The sequence below is a fragment of the Rhododendron vialii genome, chromosome 11a (assembly GCF_030253575.1).
Source record: "Rhododendron vialii isolate Sample 1 chromosome 11a, ASM3025357v1".
Lineage (NCBI taxonomy): Eukaryota > Viridiplantae > Streptophyta > Magnoliopsida > Ericales > Ericaceae > Rhododendron > Rhododendron vialii.
The window spans coordinates 8787281-8809565 of NC_080567.1; the positions used below are offsets into that span (position 1 = coordinate 8787281).

The 22285-nt window shown below is 42.8% G+C and overlaps 2 protein-coding genes across 2 annotated transcripts; both read left to right on the forward strand.

Moving 5' to 3' along the window:
* Window positions 1-11990: 11990 nt before the first annotated feature.
* LOC131307582 (FCS-Like Zinc finger 2-like) lies at window positions 11991-13654 on the forward strand. Its single transcript, XM_058334175.1, has 2 exons — window positions 11991-12386; window positions 13071-13654. Exons 1-2 carry the CDS (start codon window positions 12061-12063, stop codon window positions 13261-13263), a joined length of 519 nt encoding a protein of 172 aa, XP_058190158.1. The 5' UTR covers window positions 11991-12060; the 3' UTR covers window positions 13264-13654.
* Window positions 13655-19481: 5827 nt separating this feature from the next.
* LOC131306830 (uncharacterized) lies at window positions 19482-20468 on the forward strand. Its single transcript, XM_058333260.1, has 2 exons — window positions 19482-19734; window positions 19812-20468. The coding sequence occupies exons 1-2, from the start codon at window positions 19600-19602 to the stop codon at window positions 20466-20468; spliced, it is 792 nt and encodes a 263-aa protein (XP_058189243.1). The 5' UTR covers window positions 19482-19599.
* The last annotated feature ends 1817 nt before the right edge of the window (window positions 20469-22285 follow it).

Consider the following 22285-nt stretch of genomic DNA (forward strand, 5'->3'; position numbering starts at 1 on the left):
CAGGAGTATCGATACGGGTAACTTATAGAGTTCAGGGGAAACAGCCTCGGTATCGATACGGTGTTTGCGTATCGATACGGTTCTTAAATCTGGGTTTTTAAAGCAGATCGAGGTCAGCCTTTTCCACTTCCATACATCTCTCCATCTCTCCTCACCTCCATAACCGCCCCCTTTCTTCAAAACCCTAGTCCCAAAACCTCAAATCCATCGCCAAATCACATGAATCCTTCACCAAAACCACTCCAAATCACTTTCTCTCCAAGTTTCAAGCACCAATCCGTGGGCTCAAGTACCAATCCCCAAATCCAAGGTAAATCTGACTCTCCCTTTCTCTCTTTTCGTTTTTCTTGTCTCACCCACCAAGAACCCATAAAACTCTCATTTTTTCCACCACATAAACCCTCTCAAACCAATTCCTAACATCAATTTCACCCCCACTCATCCAAAATCTGAACCCTAACTTTTCCCCTTCCAAATCCAAAAAATTTTAGAAAATTTTCCCCAAATTCATAATGCCAAGGCTCAAGCGTGCTGCAAACAAATCCCCGAGGGCCCGAGGTCAGAATGTGGCCTCTTCCTCATGTCAACCTGAAGTTGAGGAGGGGGATGAGGTTCTTCGTGACATTGAGGAGGAAGAAGAAATGATGGAGAATCCGGAACAAGCGGCCCAGGTCGGTTCTAGGAGGAAACGGACGTCGGAAGAGGTTAAAGCTGATAAACAGGCTAGGTGGGAGAAGAGTTTTGTGAAGAGGGGAGTTAAAAACGAATGCCACGTCGACGTGGAGAGCATTGGGCCAAACCACATTTGTGTCCAGCAAATCACTGCTCAAGGTTTGGCTTATTTCTTTAGCGAAAATCTTGGGTATATTAAGGGTTTAGTGGCTGATTTTTATAAAAACATGAAAGTTCCCGAGTTGGGGAAAATAGAGGAAAAGGCGGCGAGAATTACTTCAAAAATTAGTCGGGTCAATATTGTGGTAGACCCCGATGTGGTTGCTCAGGCTTTGAACTATGAGCGACCCCCTGCTGCGTCTGTAAATGTGCCAAGAGAAAATTTTGTCTCGAGAGATGAGGTTAATCAGGCTTTATATACGAATCCGGCGAAAGCTAAGCGTCCTCATATTCCGGGAAAATTTAAGGATGAGTACCGTTTGATTAATCAGTTTGTGCATCATAATTTGAACCCGAGGGGTACCAAGAATAAGCCGACAAGGATTGAGGGTGAAATGCTGTATTTTTTCATGGAACCAGGGAATGTGTTTGATTGGGCTAAATATATTTTCCGTCAAATGGTTGAGTTTAAAGTCAATGTACCAACTTATACAAGGATGCCATATCCGTGCATGGTTACCAAAATTTGTTTGGAGAAGGGTGTTCCGAGAGATGCATACAAGGAGTGGGGTAAACTCGAGCGAAGAATTCTTAATAGTAGCATCCTAACTAGGAGTGCTTCACAGTCTCGAGGGGCTTTGGGAGATGAGGGTGTTCGCGGTGGTAGCTATCTCACTACAATGCCGCCTAAACGTGCTAACCAATCGGTGTGGCAAAAGCTACTTTTCTGCCAGGGCGTGGCAACTATGAACAGCCATCGCAAGCTTAAAAAGGAGATTCAAGAGAATGCTAGGAGGCAGGAGAGAATCAATCACAAGTTGGACTATATGTTGAGGAGGCAAGAGGGGTCTACAAGTGAGCCTTATGCACCGTTGCCCATTGACAAAGCTGAGGACAGTGATGACTTTGCCGGAGAGGAGCCGGAGTCGGGTGATGAGGAGTAGTCGGTGGTTTAGTTTGAAATCCCTATACTTGGTCAGGGTGCTTGGTGGTTGGCAGCCCATCTATCCTATCTTGTTTTTACTTTCATTAGTGAACTCATAATTAGTAGTTTAAAAAGTTTTCTTCGTTTTGGCCGGCATGTGGCCGTTGACTTGGTAGTTTAGTATTGGTGGCGGCCAAGGGTAGATAAACCGAGCCAGTATATAGCCACCACCCTTTTTGCTAACCGTTCTTTGTTAACCAAGGTCAATATAAGCTTAATGAAGTCCTTAGTTGATCCATAGTGTGCATTTATTCCGTTTTGATTCATTTGTTGATGATGTGCATATTTAGTTATGGCATGCTTTCTTTTGGTACTTTAGTCTATGGTTTGTAGCTCCCGATTCTGTTTAAAGGTGCTCTCCTCATATAAGGCATGGTTTTTGTTTTTTCTCCATTGCCTAGTTTTGAGCCCTTTCCTTGGGATATGGTTTGTAGCGTGCAATTGCATTTGTGTTGCCTTTATCCTCCTTTTCGTTAAGGATACAGATTTTTGTACTTGGCTTGGAATGTGCTCAATGCTAGGTGAACCATTTCAGTTTTCAGCTGTTAGTTGCGAGTGTGGAATAAATTTGTTTTTAGAACTCTTGCTAGCTATAAAAAAAAATACATGAGGCTAAGTTGTTTTGTCGGAAGGATTGCATAGTTAGTTAGTTTTAGTATTATGTTTTGTTGCTCGGGACTTGCAACGTTTAAGTTGGGGGGTGTGTTAAGCACCCCATATTGTAGATATTTGGTGCGCCTAGTTCCGTGTTTATATCGTTTATTTACTGTTTATTTGCCGTTTTTAGTGATTTTGCGCTTAAGGTTTTCTGTTGAGCATTTCAGGCAATACGTAAGTTTATGGCGTGTTTTGATGTCACAGGCAACCCTTGAGGGAATCCGAGAGGCAAGACCTCATCCGAGAGCAGCCGTCGGTCTTTGGGGATGAATGAACGGAAAGCCCGAGCATGCCGAGGGCCATCGGGTGTCAAGACAGGGCTTGGGAGGTGTGATTTTCCCAGAAGCATCTCGGTATCGATACGGTGATGCGCGTATCGATACTTCATTAAAATAGAGAGCATCGAGAAATTCAGCTAACAGGGTATCGATACGCTGTTATCCGTATCGATACGGTTCATAGAGTATTGATACGGTCCTTCTACGGGGGAACCTGGAAATCAGAGCAAGGCTGCTCGGTATCGATACGGTTAGGGAGTATCGATACGAATAACTCATCGACATGCTTTTTGACAGATTTCAACTTTCCATTTGGGGCGTGTTTCCACTTTTTGGATATTTTCTGATATTTTTGAGGAGAGAGAATGCCTTTTTTGTATAAATAGTCATCACTTTCTCCCCCTCCTTTATCATCAAGTCCATTACTTTCTTAATGGGAACTCCATTAATGTCTTTTTAAGCTTTCTTAGTTAATTTCCTTGAGAACTCAAGTAAGTCTTTCTCGTTTATTGTTTTGTCATGTATTAATGTTGTAGCTACGAATTAGATCTTTCTTAATCTCAAGTTTATTTTCGTTTCTATCGGTTAAATATCATGTCACATTTTTATACTTTCTTTTGTACTTTAGCTATGGTTGAGTAGTTGCTAGGTTGAGTCTCGGGATACTCTTTCCCAATGAATTAGGTGGTTATTTGGTTCTCGAACCCTCGAGCTTAAAATCATGGTTTTCAGAATTGAACTAACCTAGCCATTTCGGTCTAAGCGAGGGGTGTTAACTCCTTAATATGTCGTTTAGTCAAGCGGTCTTGGCAAGCGGCATATTGAGGGCTTGTGGCCTCCTACGTGTTAGATACATTAGCAAAAAAAAAAAAAGGGTTTGTTTAGCTCCGCTTAATCATATCTTTATTTAAACATAATCGTTAAAGCTAAATCTTTCGGGCATGAGCACGCGGTCGTGACTCTTGCTTGAGTTATATTGAGAACCGGTAACGGCCTAAGTCAAGGGTTAGACGATTCCTAGACTTGCCTCTTTTAGTTTATAAAGCTCTTTTCTGGTCTGTTGCTTTAGCCTTTCCACCATTCAAAGCAAAACCAAGTTGGCCGTCTTAAACGCAACAAACCACTATATAAAACCTACAATCCGATTAAGTTATATTCGAATTCTTTGTGGTACGATCCCGGTCTTGCCAGTTTATTATGCTACCGACGATCTAGCCCTACGCTTGGGGTTTTCCAACCTTATATTTGAAGGCGAGGTTCGGAGCCTAAGCAGAGGCAGTTCATGCGCCTCAAGGTGGAGTGAAAAAGCCTGCGGGTAAGTGTTTTCACTGCAAGCAGAAAGGACGCTGGAAGAAGGAATGTCTGGTTTTTCTCAATAAAGTGAACAAACAAGGTAAATCTTTTTCACTAGTTGTTGAATCATGTTTAGCAATGTTAGCTACTAGTACCTGGTGTGTAGATACGGGAGCCACTAATCATGTTTGCAATTCATTGCAGGGGTTCCAAGCAACCAGAAGACTCAGTGATGGGGAGATTTATTGACACATGGGAAATGCTACGAGAGTGCCAGCAGTTGCAGTAGGAAATGTTTTTTTAAATTTTAGTAGTAATAGGAGTTTAATTTTGAGAGATTGTCTTTATGTTTCTACTATTAGAAGAAACTTGGTTTCAGTTTCTAAGTTAATAAAGGATGGATATTTGGTTTATTTTAGTGACTCTATGGTTATTAAGTTAAATAAACGTTTTATCTATTCTGGTTCATTGGTGGATGATCTCTACATTATTAATCCTATATTTCCTACAGTGCAACTGCATGAATTGAATAACACTAATAATTTACCATGTAAGAGAAAAGAGCCTTCTAAATTAAACCAAACGTATCTTTGGCACTTATGTCTTGGTCATATAAATCTGAATAGGATTTCTAGATTGGTTAGAGATGGATCTTTAGGTTCATTAGAAGTTAAGGAACTTCCAGTCTGTGAATCCTATTTGGAAGGTAAGATGACCAAAAGGCCTTTTTTCAGCAAAAGGATATAGAGCCAAAGAGCCGTTGGTATTGCTTCACTCTGATTTGTGTGGGCCTATGAATGTCAAAGCTAGAGGTGGTTTTGAGTACTTTGTCACTTTTATTGACGATTACTCAAGGTATGGATACATTTATTTGATGCGTCGTAAGTCCAAATGCTTTGAGAAATTCAGGGAGTATAGGGCAGAAATGGAAAAGCGTTTGGGTAAATGTCTCAAGACACTACGATCTGATCGTGGTGGTGAATAACGCTTGGGAGAGTTTAGGGACTACTTGTCAGCTGAAGGGATTACATCCCAGTTGTCAACTCCAGGTATTCCACAACAAAATGGTGTAGCAGAGAGGAGGAATAGGACTCTTATGGATATGGTAAGATCAATGATGAGTTATTCAGATTTACCAATTTCGTTTTGGGGACATGCACTAGAAACACCTGCGTATATTCTTAACTTGGTACCATCTAAGTCAGTACCATCTACACCCACAGAACTATGGACTGGGCGCAAACCTAGTCTGCAGCATGTTCGGGTTTGGGGTAGTCCAGCACATGTGCTGAATGGGAACGCAGATAAATTGGAATCGAGGATAGAAGTTTGCTTGTTTGTAGGGTACCCTAGAGGAACGAGAGGTGGACTATTTTATAGTCCTACGGATAAGAAGGTCATTGTTAGCACTAATGCTCGGTTCTTAGAAGAGGACTATGTGATAGACCACAAGCCTAGAAGTAAAATTGTTCTAGAGGAATTGAGAGGAGAGAGACCGGCACAAACTTCTTTACCACCAATAGTGCAGGAGAAAATGCCACAAGAGACATCTGTAGAGGCACCTATTGACACACTAGTACCTCGTCATAGTGGGAGGGTTATTGTTCCACCCAGTCAGTATACATTGTTAGGAGAGTCTTTTGACATGATCCCTAATGATCAACATGCCGAACCTTGTAACTACAATAAGGCACTTCAAGATAAAGATGTGGAACTTTGGCAAAAGGCTATGAAATCAGAGATGGAGTCTATGTACTCTAATCAGGTCTGGGATCTTGTAGAGCCACCAGAAGGGATTAAGCCCATTGGATGCAAGTGGATCTACAAGAAGAAGAGAGGGGCGGACGGGAAGGTGCATACCTTTAAAGCTAGGCTTGTTGTGAAAGGGTATACTCAAAAAGAAGGGATCGACTATGAGGAAACTTTTTCGCCAGTAGCCATGCTTAAGTCCATCTGGATTCTCTTATCCATTGCGGCTCATCTCGATTACGAGATTTGGCATGTGGATGTCAAGACCGCGATCCTTAATGGAAATTTGGATGAGTGTATCTATATGGTGCAACCAGATGGATTCATAGCAAAAGGTTAGGAGCACATGTTGTGCAAGCTCACGAAGTCTATTTATGGGCTTAAGCAGTCATCTAAATCTTGGAACATTCGTTTTGATCAAGCAATCAAGTCTTTTGGTTTTGATCAATGTCCGGATGAGTCATGTGTGTACAAGAAGCGCAACGGAAAAGTTGTAGTGTTTCTACTACTATATGTCGATGATATCCTGCTCATCGGAAACAATGTGAGAATGTTATCTTCAGTGAAAGTGTGGTTATCCGACCAATTCGAAATGAAGGACTTGGGAGAAGCTGGTCACATCCTAAGGATTAAGCTTATATGATATCACAAGAATAGGATGTTGGGCTTATCACAAGCTACTTATATCGATGTCATTCTAGCCCGTTTTAGCATGCAAGATTCCAAGAAAGGGCATCCCTTTTAGACATGGAATCAACCTATCCAAGGATCAGTGTCCTAAAACACCTGAGGAAATGGAGAAAATGAAGGCAGTTCCTTATGCCTTGGCAGTAGGAAGCCTTATGTACGTTATGTTGTGTACTAGACCTGATATTTGCTTTGTTGTTGGCATGGTTAGCAGATTTCAGTCTAATCCAGAGCAAGAACATTGGAGTGCAGTGAAACATATACTCAAGTTTCTTAAAAGAACTAGAGATCATATGTTGGTGTTCCAATCAGATAGTTTGGTACCTCATGGGTATACAGACTCAGACTTTATGTCAAATAGGGATTCCTGAAAGTCTACCTCGGGATATGTGTTTACCTTGGGAGGTGGAGCCATAAGTTGGAGGAGTATCAAACAATCTTGCATTGGTGATTCTACCATGGAGGCAGAGTATGTGGCAGCGTCTGAAGCAGCCAAAGAGGTTATTTGGCTCAGAAACTTTTTGTTGGATCTGGAAGTGATCCCTTCAGTGCAATCAGTCATTACACTCTACTGTGACAATAACGGTGCAGTTGCTAATTCAAAGGAGCCAAGGACTCACAAGAAGGGCAAACACATCGAGCGTAAGTATCATCTGATTCGAAAGATCGTGTAGAGAGGTGATGTTGTTGTGACCAAGATTGCATCGACGAACAACCTAGCAAATCCTTTTACGAAGAGCTTACCGGCTAAGACTTTTGATAGTCACGTAGAGGGAATGGGAGTGAGATGCATGACAGTATGGTTTTGAGTCTTAGTGGGAGTTTGTTAGGAGGTAATGTAAAAGTTATGTTTTTATATAATGAATTAATATTAATTATTACTAAGTTTTATCCCTTTTTTATGAGAATCTTTTATGGGCAATATTTACATGATATTTTTGTATGTTGTGCATGTGTGTCTTTTATTCTACATAGTAGATAATCCAGTGTGCAGAGTATGACTTACACACAGAAGATTGGATTATCGGTTCTTGTGGAATATAAGTTATGGTTCACAATCTTAGATGAAATTTGACACACCATCGATAGGACTGTATCACAATATTTTTGTAGGTTTGTCTTGACTACAGAGAGTGGTACTAATTACAACTCATTGTGCTAGTATACTTCGTGTGTACTGAACAGGACCGCATTAAGGTAATTGTCTTTGTACTGACTTTATAGGACAATTGGAACCTCATGATTATTATGAATGCTTATGCTCTTAATCCAAAGATAATTATTAGAGGTATATATTTAATGTTGTTAATTTTGATTCATTAAAGAGTGAGATCTTTATACAGACAATAGTCTCGGTGAGTTGGGTTGCAACATTATATATATGACAACTATTAATTATTAATGGAATTCACGTCCCGATAGGGATTGATGATACCCCTTGAGTAAGCTTATAAGTTTCGAATATGTCAAACCCTGCAGGTGGATTTTGTATCTGACATATCGAATAAGTTAAGCGGATAGTCTCAAAATAAGATATTGATTAAGTGGGAAATTGTTAGTAATTTATTTTAATTAACGGATTTCTGTAATCTTAACGTGAGAAGATTAATAAGTATTTAATATCATGGAGCTCGTAATATAATTGAGATAAGAACGGGAGTGCAATTATAATTCTGTAGTAATGTGAATTATAATTAGTGAAATAAGAAATAGAATCCTGGCAGGATTAGGTTTTCTTATTTACACTGGGAGCCTAGACTTATTACTCTTTAGGTCCCTATCGTAGCCTTATATATATACTTTATGCTCTTTAGGTCAAAATGACGTTTTTTAATTCACAAAATAGAGGCAGGCTTAGAGAGAGCTAATAGATCACTAAAGAGTCCACACTTGGTTCGTGTTCTAGATGTGCAGGGAATACGATAGAAGATCGTAAGGTACGGTCGAACAGTATTTGTGGTTTATAACAAGGCGTGCTATAACAAGTTCAACTAGTGTTCGTGTCGCAAGGAGTTAAGGTAGTACCCTAATTCCGCCTTGTAGGGTTTTACAATTTTTATTGTCTAATCTGTACGCATCATTAATGGGTTTTGGGGATTCAGTTTCCCAACACAAAAAACCTATTCTAAGGGATTTTTTGGTTTGATACATCAATTTTGCCCCCATAAAGTTCCCATCTTTCTGATGTGTAGACATTTGCCGCCCAGACAAATCTTCTCTCTTTTGATTAAAAAAAAAAGAGAGCCAAAATATCCCTTGTAGGGACATAGGAGCGAGGACTTTTTAGGGCAATGAGGTCCCAAGGACGGTGACAATAGTAAAGCGACGCGGATCAATGGAGCGTGGGACCATCTTTGTAGAATTGACGGTTCTAGAACCTATTGAGCTCTTTAAAAAGGACGCGGGGCTCTGCTGCCCAGGGTGGGCAGCAGCCCCTACCCACACTCACACACACTCATACACGGCACCGTTTTATCAAATGAAAAAAAAAAAAATTCTTCCGCTTGCAATCCTATGGAACGGAAACATGATTATGAGAGCCTTAGAGTTAAAATTTAATTATGGCTCTTTAGAATAATATGATCAGAATAATAAGATCTTCACGTCAATTCAAACGGATTGAAAATTGGAGCACTTAATTTTTTAATCTTATTTTTTAATATATAAACGGTCTAAAAAATTAAGTGTGCCACTTTTTAATTCGTTTGAACAAGTACGAATATCTTATTATTCTAATTATATTATTCTAAAGCATCATAATTAATTTTTGTCTCTAGGACTCTCATAATTAAGTATCTGCTCTTTATTTAGGATCCTGTAGATCAGAAACGTGATTATGAGAGTCCTATAGACAAAAGTTAATTATATCTCTTTAAAATAATATGATTAGAATAATAAGATATTCGTACTTGTTCAAACGAATTAAAAAGTGGCACACTTAATTTTTTAGACCGTTTATATATTAAAAAATATGATTAAAAAATTAAGTGCTCCAATTTTCAATCCGTTTGAATTGACGTGAAGATCTTATTATTCTGATCATATTATTCTAAAGAGACATAATTAAATTTTAACTCTAAGGCTCTCATAATCACGTTTCTGCTCCATAGGATTGCAAGCGGAAGAGTTTTTTTTTTTTCTTTGATGAAACGGTGCCGTGTGTGAGTGTGGGTAGGGGCTGCTGCCCACCCTGGGCAGCAGAGCCCCCGCATCCCTTTAAAATAAGCCCAGAAAAGGAAACAAAGCCAAGCATCTCATGTGCGGGGTGTCAACCGCAGTGAAAAAATTGTAGATTTTTATTTGTGATTGAAAAATTGTTAGGTATTTTAAGTAGTGAATAAGTTGTTAAGAAATGTCAAATTATTTTTGATAGTGAATAAGTTGCTGATCATTTCTGAATAGAGTTAATGTAGCAAAAATAGTGACTGTCGACAATTTTTTTATTAGTTGAAATGAGATAATAAAATGCTGAAAGTTTTTTGCTAGTAAAAATAAAATGATAAAATACGTTAAAGGTTTTGTGATTTTTGTTAATTGAAATGGGGCTGCAGCTAAGGTCGAGGGTTAACTACCCGACCCGACCCACGCTAAAGAACACCGATTCCTAGTTCCAGGCTTCAGGGGTTTACCTACATCCTAGTATTATATGCCCCCAGATTTGAAGTTAAATTAGGTAATCACAATACAAAAACTGTTTTTGTTGGTTTCAAAATTTTAGTGCACAAAAGACTTATACCATATGTAATGTTGAAGACTTTTATACATTGAAGTTTTAGCAACAAAAAAATAATTTTAGCATTATCATTGCTATTAGTAATAGAAAATAGCCATCCCATTTGACCAGGTCTATTTCTTTTCTTTTTTTCCTTGACAGTTAGAGGTGTTAAAGTCAGCTTTAGTGCACTTCAATTATCTCATTAATTTGGTATATTGTCTACAAAATAAATCACTAAATTTCGACAATTCTTTCTTCTTCTCTTTTGAAGAATAACTATATTTTTTGATCATGCTACGCATATGTGATCAACCTTATTATGTACATATCAATAATCATACGACATGAACGGTTTAAACAAGACTTACCCTTCTTTAACCTCAAGGAATTTGGTTAAGTGGACATGAGAAATCAAATATTTAAGTGATTGTCTTCAAAGAAGTTGCATGTTCATTCTATGAAAGACAAGCATTCTAAACCTTGGCATTACTAGAGAGTTTGTTCGGTCACTAACCTTTTTTTACCAAATGAAGTAGATTATAGCCCTGACTTACATAACAGAGTTCATTTCGAATATTTTAGACATGCAAAGCCCAACTAATAATCTAACTAATGTAAAATGAGAAAACACAAGGTAATCTATGTTTTTTCACCCCAACTCAAACATTGAGTTTAACGCAAATAACGACACTCACAATAAGTGAACTCCTAAAACTAGTTCGGTTATTAATTTAAAGACTAAAAAATTAGTCGATGTGTGGACAAGTTGATCCGAAAATACTGTATGGTCTTAAAAAGTACTACGTACTTTTACTCTTCTTAAAACAGCACGATGCAATTCGGATTTGGAACAACAGAGAATCCGAGTCCTCCTCGAACCCCGCAATGGTTTTGCCCTTTTTTGAGTGAAGCTACAGTTACCGACAGGGAGTTCCCGACCAAAATCCCGACCGTCCGCAGGGCCCACTCCGGCCACCAGACGGCCGATCCGAGCCGTCCAAAAATTTAAAAAAAAAATCGAGTGGGCCCACGCGTGAATTAATAGCATCCGACGTGTGTAGGTGGCTGATCCAAACATTCCATTTTTTTTGTTTGGATCAGCCACCTACACACGTCGGATGCTATTAATTCACGCGAGGGCCCACTCGGTTTTTTTTTCTAGAATTTTTGGACGGCTCGGATCGGCCGTCCGGTGGCCAGAGTGGGCCCTGCGGGCAGTCGGGAGCTCCCCGTCGGTATCCTCAGACTTTCTGTTGCCCTTTGCGGAGTCAGATCCTGTCCAGTATGGGGTTACCCTCCAGTCCGGTCCAGTTCGGCCTTTTGTGGGCCTTTTTTGGGTCCACAACAATGATCGGAACCGTTCACATTTTAGAGCTCGTTGAGACCAACGATCATACCAAAAATCACGTTGATCTAATACCGTTTGGTATCATTTCAAAATGTATTAAGTTTCGAAAAATTTTGTTGAAGGGTTGTAATCCTGTGTTTCTCACCTTCTTTTTAGACAACATTAATGCATTTTGAAATGATACCAAACGGTATTTGATCAACGTGATTTTTGGTATGATCGTTGGTCTCGACAAGCTCTAAAATATGAACAGTTCTGATCATTATTGTGGGCCCGAAAAAGGTCCACAAAAGGCCTAACTGGACGGGACTGGAGGGTAACATACTGGACGGAATCTGAACCCGCCCTTTGCTATGTGCCTACTGCCTAGCCTAGTGCCTACCTTTCTCTCTCCTCTTTCCTTTCTCGTTTCCCTTTTACCCCACCACCAGCACTTCTTTATAACCCACCTCTCCCCTACCACCTTCCCCCAGTCTCTCGCTCTCTCTCTAAAACTCCAGACCCACGCTAGTGAGAAATGGACTCCACAGTCGCAAGAAGGTTCTGTTTCATAGAAGAGGACGACGGCCATGCCTCTCTAGCAGAGGCTAGTTTCTCAGGAAACCAACACCACCACCCTTTCTTCCTCTCCAGGCCTCTCTATTACAATACTCTCTCCTCTCAGTCCAAAAATAGCCTCAGAAACCTCTCGTTTTCTTCTTCTTCTTCTCCGAGATCTGGGAGATTTCAGGATTCTGGTAAATTCTACTTTGAGGAAGTAGTAGTACACCAGCCCTATTTCTTGGAGGCTTGTTCCCTTTGCAAAAAGCCCCTCGCCGATAACAAAGACATCTTCATGTACAGGTTTGTTGTTTCTCCCCTTCCTTTTTCTCTCTCTCCCTCCTAATTCTTCTCTCTCTGTAACTGATTCAGAATACCCAGATTCAGATTTTCTTGTTTTCTCTGCTTGTAACAATTTCACTTGAGGCTAATAAAATGGATTGAATCTGGAGTGAATACTTTCTGGGTATTTTCTATTTTGGCTTCAGGAAATGAGAAAGAAAGGTGTCCTCCCAAATCTGGGAAATTTTTAAAAACTGGTAACTTTGATCTGTTTCAGTTTTCCTTCGATTTTCATGATTGCTAAATCGGGGAAATTTTTCTCTTTTGGACTGGAAAACATGATTTTATGATCGTGGCATATTGATTTGTCACTTTTCTTCAGTTAAAATGGACAATACAGATTATTCTTTAAATAAAATATCTTTTGTTTTTTTAAGTATATGTTGAAACCTTGTGCTACAATTATCAAACCACTTAAGTATTTTCTCTGATGATATGCTCTACAATCAGTTATTTTCGACAATAATTGATTTATGCACTTAAATCCACAAAATAAACGAACCAAATAATCAAAAAGAGACTCTACAATCGCAGTCTTTGGAGATGTTTACTGTTAATTTGGATTTTCGTTGTTTTTGTTTATTCATGATATGATTTGGTACTGATTAAATTATGATGTCCTTGAATTTTTCGATAAATTTGCAGAGGGGACACTCCATTCTGTAGTGAAGAGTGCAGGGAAGAGGAGATAGAGATAGACGAAGCCAGAGAGAAGAAATGGAACCTCTCTGCTACAATGAAAGCATTGAGAAAAGACAAGAAGAAGAAATCAAAATCCACCTCTCCAAACAAGGCCCAAGGCTACCCTTATCGCTCTGGCACTGTGGCAGCCGCTTAAATCAAATGAAAAAGGAAAAAACAAACGAACAAACTTCCTGGTTACTTTTCCACCCCCATTAAATCAGTGGAAATGGAGAATCCATGGTTTTTGTGATTCTGTTCTTTAAAGAGGAAGGGCCATCGGAGAGGAGGAGATCTAATGAGGAAGACCCATTTTGAAGATTTTTTGTTTTTATTTTTAGTCAGTGTAGTAAAATGTAAATTGCTATATGAAGCTTGGTTTTTGTTTCCTTGTGAACATCTTGGTTATGGCTCTTTTTGGTGGTGTGTTTTCTAAGGTTCCTTTTTTGGGCATATATCGGTACAGAGAAAAAACTGATGCATGAAAATTTCATGCCTCAAAACATGAGTGCTTATATATGAGGCTGAGGCTTGGTTATTTTTGTTTCTGTTTCGTATGGCTGTTTTTTTGTGGTGAGCATCTCCGGTCCTTGCTTCAAAGTTCAAACCTTTGAATCCAATTAGAAAATGGAGTAAAATCGAACCCAAATCCAGCTCCAGTCATTTACCTAAAAGCATACCAAATTGAGTTTTACTCAAATTTTTTATCCAAATCAAGGGAGAACCAAATCTAGATCAAATGTGCAATGGCTAGTTTTTGGGTCGAAGAAAATTTGGTCAACCATGGTAGTAGCTGGTGGTGGTGAGACTTAGAGCCTGTTTGGATGAAGAGATGAAGGGGGATTTGGGACGAGGGGTGATTTCTTCTCCAGCTTTCCCTCTTCTCCGGTGTTTGGGAGTGAAAATGGGACGGGGGATTTGTGTGGGCAACGTGCCTTTTAAAAATTCCGGTTTTAAAGAGGGCCGGATCGAGGGAGCGCTAGCGGGACGAACGCTCAATTCAGAGTCGCCACTTGGGTTTGAAAGTCCAACACCCAAGGAACCGAATTTGAAATGCTGTATACACAATTTGATTTGAAAAAGTGAAACTACCAGTCCGTCATAAGCGTATCTGGGTTCGGGAGTCAAGTTACGAGAGAGGAAGGATTTTAAGGCATCTCTCTCGCCCAATTCGGAGATTAGTCTCTAATTAGGCATTTTGTGAAAATATTAAGATTCTTCTTTATTAATCATTTTTTAGTCAGTTAGGGTAGGAAAACAGTTAAAACGAGGATTAAAATTGTAATAACTTGCAGGATGTGATCAATGGCATGGAAAACATAATACAATAAGCAATAAATGAGATAAAGGTCAAATACTGCTAAAATAAGCCAAAACAGTGCCTTAATTAGAAAATTGGTATGAACATGGACCACCTTGCATGCAATGATCTACGTGCATGCAAGGGGACCTGCGCGTGCCAACTTCGAACCAACGCGCGTGAGTTAGCCTATCTTAACAGGTTTGATTTTATCTCCTTTCTGGGCTCTGGAATGACCAGTGCTCACCAAAAACCAAACCAATCAGTTTATATGTACAGGGGACTATATAATTACAAATAGGACGAATATAATTAAAATAGTGTATTCAGGAAATTGGGAAGAGTATAAATTATATACGGAGTGCCTGTGTAGAATGAAATGAGCGCCAAACAAATACAGATAGGTTTTTATTTACCATAAGGGATCCAGTTGTCATAAAAATCCAAATAAGTTTCATTTACAAACAGCAAACAAGGAAATTTCTTTCCCAACCACATACTGCACGTAAATACGAACATATCATTAGGCATAGTGTGCGAATCAGTAAAAGGACCATTCCAGTTACTGCACGTAAATACGAACAACATAGCATTATCTCAGGGTCCCTTAGCTCAGTGATTTGGTTCCAAACATGTCCCATACATATTACATCAACGGACATACGTAACGTAACAAACATAATTCATAACCCAAAACATCGACGAAGACATCAACCGTACGAACTGCAAAGGCCCCAAAATTAGTCAATGGATAATTACAAATATGACCACAATTGCAGCCAGCAAACACCAAACCAATCCATTAGTTATACTTTTCATAAACCGAGCATGTTGTTCGAGCAGCTCAACCTTCGTTTGAAGAACAGCAACATGTGATCCGTCGTTCGTACTAACTTCATGGTATCCATCATCGAATGAAGGCCGAGAATTAGTTTGCCAGGTTATGGGCTAACACCACCAAAAGAATTTACACCTTCCTACTGTTTTTGAGCAAGAAAAGTACAAACTCCCCGAGTGTTTCGACTTATGCCCTGCAATCCGCAAGTCTGCCCACATCCCACTATCACAGTTTGGCGTTGTTGGGTCATAAAGAGGACTGTCAGGGTTGTCCCCATCATCACCCCTGTTATTAGTGCTCGAAGAAGACATTTGGGCACTACAATTGTAACAGAAATGGATAAATTTTCACCAAATGCAAACTTTTCACTAAATGCAACGGCGAATGCTCAATCTTTCATAACAGAGATAGTTCACAGAAAATAACTTAATTTTGACGAGAGAAGGCAAAAGTGTTTCAAAGTATTACACCCAGTAGATAACAATACATATGGGTTTCATACCTGGTTAAGGTAGATGCGGTGGTGGATGGCGGCGAAGGATAGACGGACAGAGGAAGGGTGGAACTGAAACTGTCTTCTTAAGAGAGAGAGAGAGAGAGAGAGAGAGAGAGAGGAGGAGTAGGAGAAGAAGAAGAAGAAGAAGAAGAAGAACAGGAGTAATTAATAAATAGGGGGGAGATTTTTAAAAATTTGGACCTCGGCGGGAATTTAAAAAACTATTTTGGAGGGAGTTTTTAGTGGGAGTAGTAGTACAACGCAAGTTTCCACTTTATTGGTCCCCTTTAATTTACTATGCAGTACAACAAATGGATTTACAAATGTTTTCTTCCGAAAATACTTATTTACTGGGAATTAAATTAATAAATACATATAAATTTGAACTGATAATTACTTTTAATTAATTTTTTCGTGAGTTTGTCACACACTTGTTGTACTCGACGAGGTCTACGAAGTGAACGTTTCCGATAGTCGAAGCAAGACCAGAGCGGTGGCGTTTTACCATGCACAGCACGCCGAGCACCAAAAGGCTGCACAACACCTTCCCCAGTCCGTATTTACGTAGTAAGGACATTCAAATGATTAGTTTCCCTTATGTAAGTTTACATCAATGGGTCCTACGGGCAGTACGTTGTCCAATGCATGGTTACAAAATTGAATCACATGCTTACGTGTAGTGCTGCGAATTTGGTCGTCCATCTCTGCAATGGACGGCTCGGAGGAATTATGCAAATAATCTTCTGTGTGGCCCGTGATATCTGGTTCCAGTCCTTCCTCCGCTGGTTCAGTGGCTTTCTAGCCTTCTCCGCCTAACCTGCACAGGGAGCGCACGACTAAGACTTGGCTGGGGGTTGCCTGGCAAGGCCCTCCGGCGAGAGGATAAGTATGTGAAGGAAGAAAGGGAAGAGACTAGGGTTTTGAATGGGTATTCGCGTGTATTAGTGCATACCTTTCCAGAGGCGTTATCCTTCAGTATTTATAGAGTCTCCCTGACTTGCTCTCCAAGCACAGCCACGTGCCTTGCGCGGGCTAGGCGATGTCACCGTGACGTCACAAAACAGATCTGGTAACCACTTTTGGGGGTGAGCTGGCATGATCCATGTGCGCTCATGATTATCCCTGGCGTAACTGTCTCCGCACGTGGGTGGGCGCGTGGCCGCGCGGGTGGCCGAGCCTAGAAGAACCTGTCGGTTGCCTAACTTGAAGGGAAGCCGAGCCCGAAGGGAATTCGGGCTAGGCGACATAGTCCGCGGGGCCGCCCCCAAATGGTGGCCGAGCTTGGCGTAGATCCTCTCCGTCGCCGGACGCAAGGCAAAAGCAAAGCCGACGACTGGTATGCCTCGGCTCAGGCCGAGCCCAGATGGAGTGGGTTAGCTGCCCTTGCGGCGGCCGGCGGTGGCAGAGGAGTAGAGGTGGTCCATGGTGGAATCACAATTAAGTTCGGCCTGCTACAATAGCTCCTCAATCTCAGCCGTCGCCGAGTGCGCGGTTGGGATTGATGTTAAACTTTGGTCGAGTCTTCTTAACGCCGAGCATGGATCACGGTTACTGGACAGAACTTGGCCGAGCCCAAACCTTTTTCAACAAATCGTCATGGACATGGACCAATGGAGGCGCGCCAGGTGTCCATCTCTCGCTGGGTACGGCTGACAGGGGGATGGTTGGCATGCGTAGGGTTCTGCCAAGCCGTCTCATCAGGCCACGCATCAGGTGCTCAATGGCTGTAAGTTCGGCGGTGCAATGATTTGGGCGGGAAACTCGAATTCCCAAACCCTACCTCTATATAAAGAGCTGGGGGTAGAGAGAGAAGTCATGATCACTTTCTCTCTCTAAACCTCCATTGCCAGAGCTCCGCTCCTTGCTCATTCATCTTCCAGTCTTGATTCCCAACAGATTCTTCACCAAATCTCGTCGAAATCCCCAGGTATGCGTTCAATACATAGTTCTCTCTTCTTTCCTGTATCTTTCATGCTCTTTTTCGTCATTTTTTTTGGGTTTTTTGGGGGTTTTCTGTTCTGTGTGAACAGTACGAGGGTTGAGATGAACGACTGTTCATCTTCGCCTTCATCTTGTTCTTCCGAGCCCCAACTCCACTATTTGTTGGGTTTGGCTGACGCCGAGCCCCATAGTTAGGGTCCTAAATTCTCCCGAGATTGAATCCCTATAGGACGAAGATAGGGTGGGCCAGTAGGGTAGCCGAGCGTAGGGAGATCCTCATCCGTCGCCGACGATAAGGTTTCTCATCATTTTCTTTGTGTTGATAGGTCTGGCTCACCCAGCCATAGTCATTTCTTCCGACTCTGAAAGCTCGGGGGAAGATTCTGGAGACTCGATAATCTGCGGGTGCTTGGAAAAACATAGACGCCGACACCAAATATCGTCCATCGCCTCAAACATGTCTACCGACTCCAATGACTCGAATGCCGAACGTGTTTTCGAGTACGGTGCCGACGAGTTCGATACTGAGCCTGAGATATCGTTCACAACATCAACACACTCTGAGGCCGAGCCTCACCTGGGGCCGGAGGCCGAATCTAGATTCGTCCCACAGGCCGACGCCCCCACCTCTGTACGTTCCGGGCACAGTGAATCCCAATCCGGGGGTAGAGGGGTCGCCGATCTCTATGAGAGGGGTCAGGTTTGCCCTCACGCTCATTTCTTCAGCGGAGACCCTAGGGAGTGCCAAAATTTTTGCCGAGAATACAGTATTCCCGACGATGTTGTAATCAGTCAAGTGGCGAGCAACAGAATAAAGGACACGAGGGGAGACCATCCCGAGCACATCACCGTCCCTTTGATGGCGATATGTGAGGCTGGGTTGAGGTTCCCTCTCCACCCTTTCTTGAGGGAACTTCTGGCTCGGTTCAGCATCGTCCCACATTACTTTGCTATCAACAGCTACCGAATAGTAATGTCGGTGATCAAGTTGAAAGAGCTGCACGACCTTGAGTTCACCGTCGCCGACCTTTTCCACACCTACATTATGTCTAGGCACGGCCAGATCTAGCGTCGATACTTGTCGACACACAGCAAGAAACAACCACTAGTGGATGGCTTGCCCGACACTGACAAATGGGCCAATTTTTATGTCGAAGTGAGCGGTAACTTTGAGTTCGGCAACCAGTCTAACCGTAGATTCATCGTTCCAAAGATCAAAGACTTCAGAGGTAGCTCGACCACCTTTGTTGCAGCCGAGCCAGGACATTTTTTTTTTCCCGACCGTTGACTGTTGTTTTTTCTTGTAGATCACCGGGCCATCACAAAGACTCAACAGCCTCTGTCCGTCGAGGCGCACATCGATATCCTCTTGTCACAAGCTTGTAGAGACGCGCCGACGCTCCTCGGTTACGAGCCGTCCTACAAGGGAAAGCTCAGGAGACGGGGAAAGGAAGCGGGGCCGAGCACAGAAGGTCAGAGCCGAGGGAAGAAGGCGGGGCCGTCAGGGGGCAGCAAGCAGCTGAGGGTTAAGTTGCCAACGTTCAGGAAGCCAGCAGAGTTCTGGTTCAAAGAGAGTCGGCAAGCCGAGCTCCCGGGTATTCATATTCCGCTTCAAACACTCGTGACCAAACATACCGGCGAGATGGGCCGACGTAACGTTGTCCGCGTGAATATTAAGGACGGCAAAGCCATCCATCAGGAGTCTGGTTTGGCCGAGCCTGCTGAAAAGAGGCAGAAGCTCACTCATGACTTTTTCCCAACAAAACCACCGACTCCCTGTCCGAGCGTGTAGGAGAGGACCGAGTCATCGGCCGCTGGTGGCTCAAAAGCAGTCCAAAAGCCTTTAGGTTTGGCTGATGCCATCGCTGCTCAGGAGTTCTCTCCCTCTTACGCCTTGGCCGAAGGCAGGGTCATCACCATGGAAGATTCTGTCAAGGTTGAACCGAGGCTAGCCACTGCGGTGCTCCAAGGTTTAGCTTTGCCGAAGGATATGGACAAAATTCCCGAAGGCCTCCAGCCGAGCTTAGTTCATGCAAGTGCTTACCTTGTCCAGGTTTGATCCGAACCCAGTCCTCTTTTATTTACCATCATTCTGCCGTTGAGTAAGCTAACGTTCTCTCTGTTTAATAGGCCGGACAAGCCTTGCTCCGCTCATCCATAAATGCCGAGCTCGTTCTTGCCGAGCGCACTCGCTTTCACGAGGACTTGAAGGTCGAGCATGAGAAGGTGAGGAGCTACAAGGGAAGCCTTAAAATGGCGAAAGCTCAGATCGCCGAGCTGGAGAAGGAAAGAGATGAGATGGAGGAGAGGATGAAGAAGGCCGAGCACGAGGTGGCCAAGGTTTTGAGAAGAGAGAAGTGGAAGATGAAGGAGGTAGACAGTGCGGCGTATCATGCTGGTTTTGATCGAGCTGGGGCCGAGTACATGCAGGAGGCTCGGTCCATGGTAAATGACGCCATCAAGATGAGGGTCCCCATCGCCTACCGAACGGGATATAAGGACGGCGTGAAGGCCGCTTGTGGAGTTATGCAGCTGGAAGCTGATATGAATTTGACGAAGTCAATTCCAGCTCCTGTTACACCCGAGCTCGTCCTTCCGTATACCGAAGAAGAGTGCGCACCCCTCCCACCTGAGGAATTTCCCGAGAGCGAAGATGATGTTGAAGACCTAACCGACGCCGACGTCGCTGCAGAAGACTTGACAGGCTTGGAGAAAGATGGTGATGGTGGCAAGAAAGCTGTCGTTCATGCCGAGCAGGAGCCTGTGAACGTTGATAAGGATGCTTAGGCTGAAGCTGCCGCTGCCAGTGGTGGTGCTGATGTCGACGCAGACGCAGCTGGAACTGGAGTTAATGTTGTAGAGGCTGCCCAAGGTTGAGGAAAGTTGCCCGCAGGTGCCGGTTTCAGGCTAGTCGGTCACCGTAGTTAACTGCCTTTTATTTTTCGTACTTGTTAATTTTGTGTTTGTTGAACTCTTGGACTGGGCGGATCCGAGTTTGGATTTTGCCGTTCCAGATGTAATGGTTGTTGGCTATGAACGTTCTGCCGAACTTGAATGCATGATGTTCTCTTTTTAATGGATGACTTATCTTTTGCAATGCTTGCTTGAATTTGACATACTTGCTCGTTTGAAATTGTTTGAGTTTATAGTTATTCGTAGCCCCCACTTTGGTCTGGGTTCGGCTTAATAGTAGGTATGTTGGCCATTGTAGAAGTGGCTAGCTGTAGGTGATTGCCGAGCCTTGACCAAAGTATAGTAGAATGGAGTGGAGAGTGTGCCGAGCGTGGTGTTGTGCTCGACTATTTTGCTAGTTTAGTGGGTGATGCTTAGGTTAGCCGCCGAGGTTTGTGGAGTGTCCGTACCTGTGGTTTAGGGCTCGGCCAAGGTGCCAGCCCCTAGGAGAGGTTATGAGGTGTTGTAATGTTTGTGGGTGGGTGTAACCGGGCTGTGGCCGACCTCATTGTCTTGCCAAGCCAAACCGAAGCCCAAATTCCAGCCATATTGTGTGTCTTTGGGCTCGGTGGACCTGATGTCCGTTTTGCTTCTTTGGGCAGTAATAGTGGCCGAAGCAGAGGCGTAGGAGCCGTTTGTGGGTGTGAGCGAGGTCAACGTTTGTGGTTGGCCAAGTAAGCCGAGGTAAAATATAAAGTAAGGAAAAGGGATTTGGAATTGCAAATGACAACTGCCAGATAAAATTTTGTTGACTTCCACAAACATGAAGTACAGGTTGAAATGTAAAGACTTGGGCTGAAGCCAATAAAGAAAAATAGGATAGGCAGTGGCCGAACATGAGGCACACTGTTGGGATTTCGGCTACATGTATGCCTTCTTGAGGTTCTGTGCATTCCATGGGTTAGTTAGAAATTTCCCATTCATGTCCTCCAGCACGTAGGCACCTTCACCAGCAATCTTGATGATACGAAAAGGTCCTTCCCAGTTGGGCTTGAATTTTGTTTCCTTGCTGGCTTGCACAACTTTTCGCTAAACCAAATCGTCGGGCTTGAACTTTTTGACTCGCACGCTGCGGTTGTATCCCTTGGCCACCTACTGCTGGTATTCAGCGAGGTGCAGGCGAGCGTCATCACGCTTCTCTTCTGCCAAAATCAGCTCTTGTGCCATAGTGTCGTCGTTTGTTTTGGGGTCAAATGTTTCTTTTCTGAGAGTTGGAAACTTGGACTCCAACGGGATCACGGCTTCCATGCCGAACGCCATTGAAAATGGTGTCTGGCCAGTTGAACGCCTTGGTGTAGACCAGTAGGCCCACAGAACGCATGGCAATTCTTCAGCCCATTTTCCTCTTTTGGAGTTCAGCCGACGTTTGATGCCGGCGCAGACGGTTTTGTTTGTGGCCTCTGCCTGGCCATTTCCCTGGGGGTAGGCTGGTGTGGAGTTGAAGAAACGTATCCCAAACTCGGCACAAAGGTTGGTGAGGTCTTTGCCGACAAACTGAGTTCCGTTGTCAGAGACAATGGCGTATGGGACGCCGAACCTGGTAACAATGTTTCGCCATACGAATCTTCGGACATCAGCCTCAGTTATCGTTATGAGGGGTTCAGCTTCAACCCATTTGGAGAAGTAGTCCGTTGCTGTAATCAGAAACTTGA

Coding starts and splice junctions, on each gene's coding strand:
- LOC131306830 (XM_058333260.1), top strand. CDS start 19,600: ATGGAAGATTCTGTCAAGGTTGAACCGAGGCTAGCCACTGCGGTGCTC. Junction 19,735..19,811: donor CAAGTGCTTACCTTGTCCAG/GTTTGATCCGAA, acceptor TCTGTTTAATAG/GCCGGACAAGCCTTGCTCCG.
- LOC131307582 (XM_058334175.1), top strand. CDS start 12,061: ATGGACTCCACAGTCGCAAGAAGGTTCTGTTTCATAGAAGAGGACGAC. Junction 12,387..13,070: donor AAAGACATCTTCATGTACAG/GTTTGTTGTTTC, acceptor ATAAATTTGCAG/AGGGGACACTCCATTCTGTA.